Genomic DNA, 5000 nt, shown 5'->3' with positions numbered 1-5000 from the left:
GCTCTTTGACGCCGCGTTCGTCTCGCCGTGTTTGTTTTTCTACGGATCCTCTGGGAAGCATTGCGACTTCTTTCTGGCGGATAGCTGGCACGGGCTAGCATACGCTGGCACACATCTCCTCTTTGGGTTCCTGATGCCCGCACTGCTCATCCTGGGCTTCTACCAGCGGGTGGTGCGCTACATCTGGCGTATCGACGGGCGCACGCTACGCCGAACCATGAACATCGTCCCCAGGACTAAAGTCAAAACCATCAAGATGTTCCTAATGCTCAACGGCGTGTTCCTTCTCACCTGGACTCCATTTTACGTGGTGCAGCTTTGGCATCCGAAAGACACTCCGGGCCGCCAGGGGGCGCTGTTCTTCATCACTATAGCCTGGATCTCCTTCAGCTCCACCGCGTCCAAACCCACGCTCTACTCCATCTACAACGCCAACTTCCGGCGCGGTATGAGAGAGACCTTCTGCATGTCGTCAATGAAGTGTTACCGCAGCAACGCCTACACAATCACCGCCAGCTCCAGGATGGCCAAGAAGAACCACGTGGGAGTGGTGGATCTGCCGGAGCCGGCCCTCGTCAAAGACTCTGTTTACGACACGTTCGACCGCGACGCCAAGGAGAAGAAGCTAGCATGGCCTATTAGCACTAACCCACCCAACACTTTCGTATAAAAGACTCTCTCTCGGTGTCGCGAGGCAACAGTTCACTCAGAGATCAGCGACTCGCTCATGAAGACTCGTTTCATTACTGGGTGATTCAGCGTTTGTGAACAAATCTCGAGTGAATGATTCAACGACTCACTCATGAAGACTTCACTCGTTTTATTACAAGTAGAATGAACTGGGTGTTCATGAGTTGAATCAAGAGATTTGTTCAAAAATCACTAAGTTAATGATTGAATGACTCACTCATTACGACTTCACTGGTTTCATTTTTGGATGAATCAGCGTTTTTGAATGAATCTCGAGTGAATAATTCAATGACTCACCCATAAAGATTTGTTTAATTACTGGATGAATCAGTGTTTGTGAACAAATCTCTTGAGGGAATGATTCAATCACTCATTTATTAAGACTTTACTTGTTTCATTACTGGAATCAGCGTTTTTGAACTAATCTCTTGAATGAATGATACAATGATTCACTCATAAAGACTCACTTGTTTCATTACTGGATGAATCCGTGATTTTTGAACGAGTCTCTTGAGAACTCTTGAGAAAAAACGTTACTTTTTTGTCATTTTGTTTTTGCTCTAACGCGTCCTGAGAGGATTATTGAACACCAGAAAGCATTCTATCAGCGTTACTGGATAAAGGTTGAGAGAGTGTTTCCTGTTGGCTGGGGTTTTGAGTGAACTGTTGCTTTAACTGTGTGGGTGAATAGAGGCCATTTTCTCTCGTCAGAAGGCTCAATGTATGAAGCGCGGCTCACTCACACTCCTGCTGGAATAACTGGATCATGCTGAAATGGGAAATATCTAACGACGAAACTCAATCTGCTGAAACTCAACCGCGGTGCTAGCGGAGATTGATGGTCATGTGTTCTTCTGTCCGTGTGTGATCCTGCGGGATTCATGTTTGTGTTTCAGTGCCTGTAGATAAACTTTGTCTCGTAGTTTGTGTGTCGTTTCATGATGCAAGACAGACGTGTCCCTGTGATTTTACATTAAACGCTCCGTACGATTCAGACCAAACTCACTGTGTGTTCTTTAGCTGAGGATGAGCGTAAAGTTGCACACACACATCATGCCCCTTTTCATTAAATGTGATATAAATATCAGGTGTTCCCAGAATGTGTGTGTGAAGTTCCAGCTCCAAACACCCCCAGGTCATGTACTATAGCGTCAAATTGGCCTCCATTTGGATGTGAGCAAAAAAACACACCGTTTAAGTGTGTCCCTTTAAATGCAAATGAGCTGCTTAGCCCCACCCTCCTTCCAGAAGAGGGCGGAGCCTTTACACAAGCTTTAGACACTCAACAAAAAAAACAGGCCAATCTCACGCAGACAAATGTTTCACCGTATAAAAGTGAATTTTGCATAATTGGTCCCCTTTAAACGAAGTTACTAAACACTACATAAATTGATTCATTGCATGGAATTTGAAGCCCTTGATAAACTAATGATGTAATAGAAATTAAACATTTGACACATTTATAATTCTAATTTTCCAGTGTTTATATAAAGCTGTCACACTCGGGAGGAAAACAAAGGGATTTAATTAATGAAACACACACACACACACTCTAATGAAGTGTTTTGTGCTGGTTTGTGGAATGATGAACTGGAAGAGCTCTGATAATGAGGAGAAAACACCAGAAGATTCAGATCCACTGTTTATATTCATCAGGATAACAAAGCAAAGCTACATCGTTTAATAATAAGACATGCGTTACATCCTGCAACAAATTACAACCTACATTTCAAACACAGCATATAAAAATATACATTTGAGCTCTAAACATTACCGATTATGACTCAGCGATGGGAATTTACACTCGACGGCAGATCCGGACGAGGGTTCGTTTGGGCCGATGAAATCATTTTACATTCATCATTCGTTCTGGGCTCATCATGACTCATCTTAACCACAGCAAGACATTATGACTCATCAAGATTTATCTAATCAAGACATTATGACTCATAACGACTCATGACTCATCATATCAAGACATTATGACTCATAACGACTCATGACTCATCATATCAAGACATTATGACTCATAACGACTCATGACTCATCATATCAAGACATTATGACTCATAACGACTCATGAATCATCATATCAAGACATTATGACTCATGAATCATCATATCAAGACATTATGACTCATAACGACTCATGACTCATCATATCAAGACATTATGACTCATAACGACTCATGAATCATCATATCAAGACATTATGACTCATGAATCATCATATCAAGACATTATGACTCATAACGACTCATGACTCATCATATCAAGACATTATGACTCATAACGACTCATGACTCATCATATCAAGACATTATGACTCATAACGACTCATGAATCATTCTATCAAGACATGACTCATAACGACTCATGAATCATTATATCAAGACATTATGACTCATAACGACTCATAATATCAAGACGTTATGACTCATGAATCATCATATCAAGACATTATGACTCATGAATCATCATATCAAGACATTATGACTCATAACGACTCATGACTCATCATATCAAGACATTATGACTCATAACGACTCATGAATCATCATATCAAGACGTTATGACTCATAACGACTCATGACTCATCATATCAAGACATTATGACTCATAACGACTCATGACTCATCATATCAAGACATTATGACTCATAACGACTCATGAATCATCATATCAAGACATTATGACTCATGAATCATCATATCAAGACATTATGACTCATAACGACTCATGACTTATCATATCAAGACATTATGACTCATAATGACTCATGAATCATTCTATCAAGACATGACTCATAACGACTCATGAATCATTATATCAAGACATTATGACTCATAACGACTCATAATATCAAGACGTTATGACACATCATTATATTAAGACATGACTCATAACGACTCATGAATCATTATATCAAGATATTGTGACTCATAACGACTCCATGACTCATCAATACATTTTGACTCATAACGACTCATTATATCAAGACACTATGACTCATAATGACTCATCATATCAAGACACTATGACTCATAATGACTCATCATATCAAGACATTATGACTCATAACGACTCATGACTCATCATAACTCATCTCTGCTGCTGATTGTGGCAAACCGGCCAAATCTGAATCTTTAGTACAAAACTAGAGCTTTTAAGGAAAGTGCTTTTAGGTTCAGTTAGGGATATAAATATATGGTCGACATCAAACTGAACGAATCTGTTCTTCCGAAAGAGAAGAAGGGAAGTGCTACGCGTTGAAATCATTCAAATGGTTGTAAAGTGCAAAAAGGTTTTGGCAACAGTCCGTCATTTAATGTCTAATGTTTACATCGTAATGGATTAAACAGATCACATTCATCATCATAAAGGTTCCAAAATAAATATTATAAAGGAAGAGGAAATGTTTACAAATCGCACAGAAGATTCCAGACGAAACCTGAACGTGACTCGTGTGGATGAACAGGAACAGGTGAGATTACTGTGAGTGTGTACTCGGGAATGAAGCTTATTAAAGACTCGGAGACATCATCTCAGGAACACTGAACATACGGATCGGATCTCTGCAGAGTCACGACGAATTATTCAATGAATCAGTCACCGATCTCTGCAGAGTCACGACGAATGAGTCAATGAATCGGTCACGGATCTCTCCGGCAGAGTCACGATGAATGATTCGATGAATCAGTCACGGATCATCCGGCGGATCGGCTCTAAGACGTCTTGTTGGCGGTGGAGCCGTACTTGCCGTTCTTGGGGATCTTATTACTGGAGCTTTGAGGAGCTTTCTGCTCGTCTCCGGTTAGGAGGGCTTTGATTTCTGATGGGATCTTCCCCTGATCCATGGCCAAACACCACTGCTTATACTGCGGAAACACACACACACACACACACACACACACAATCATTGGTTGATGAATCATTCACTCAAGAGACTCAAAGACTTCACTAGTTTTAATACTGGATGAATCACTGTTTATAAACAAATCTCTCGAGTGAATGATTCAATGACTCACTCATAAAGACTTGTTCCATTGCTGGATGAATCAGTGTTTTTAAGTGAATCTCTTGAGTGAATGATTCAATGACTCACTCATAAAGACTTGTTCCATTGCTGGATGAATCAGTGTTTTTGAGTGAATCTCTTGAGTGAATGATTCAATGACTCACTCATAAAGACTTATTTCACTGCTGGATGAATCAGTGTTTTTAAGTGAATCTCTTGAGTGAATGATTCAATGACTCACTCATAAAGAATTGTTCCATTGCTGGATGAATCAGTGTTTTTGAGTGAATCT

At 40.3% G+C, this 5000-nt stretch overlaps 2 protein-coding genes across 2 annotated transcripts in view; one reads left to right on the top strand and one right to left on the bottom strand.

The window, feature by feature from the left end:
* The window catches only part of gpr19 (G protein-coupled receptor 19), a 4972-nt gene extending 3773 nt beyond the window's left edge, over positions 1 to 1199 (top strand). The window contains exon 3 of the mRNA XM_067427149.1: positions 1 to 1199. This exon is cut by the window's left edge and continues 556 nt beyond it. Within this exon, the coding sequence (XP_067283250.1) occupies positions 1 to 670 (670 nt within the window). The 3' untranslated portion in view covers positions 671 to 1199.
* A 2312-nt stretch (positions 1200 to 3511) lies between these two features.
* The window catches only part of crebl2 (cAMP responsive element binding protein-like 2), a 3210-nt gene continuing 1721 nt past the window's right edge, over positions 3512 to 5000 (bottom strand). Inside the window, exon 3 of the mRNA XM_067427049.1 lies at positions 3512 to 4568. Coding sequence (XP_067283150.1) covers positions 4416 to 4568 — 153 coding nt within the window. The 3' untranslated portion in view covers positions 3512 to 4415. The remainder of the gene's footprint in view (positions 4569 to 5000) is intronic.

Source organism: Pseudorasbora parva, chromosome 20 (assembly GCF_024679245.1).
Source record: "Pseudorasbora parva isolate DD20220531a chromosome 20, ASM2467924v1, whole genome shotgun sequence".
Classification (NCBI taxonomy): domain Eukaryota; kingdom Metazoa; phylum Chordata; class Actinopteri; order Cypriniformes; family Gobionidae; genus Pseudorasbora; species Pseudorasbora parva.
The sequence above is the reverse complement of the archived record's forward strand: the minus strand, read 5'-3'. Positions and strand labels throughout refer to the sequence as shown.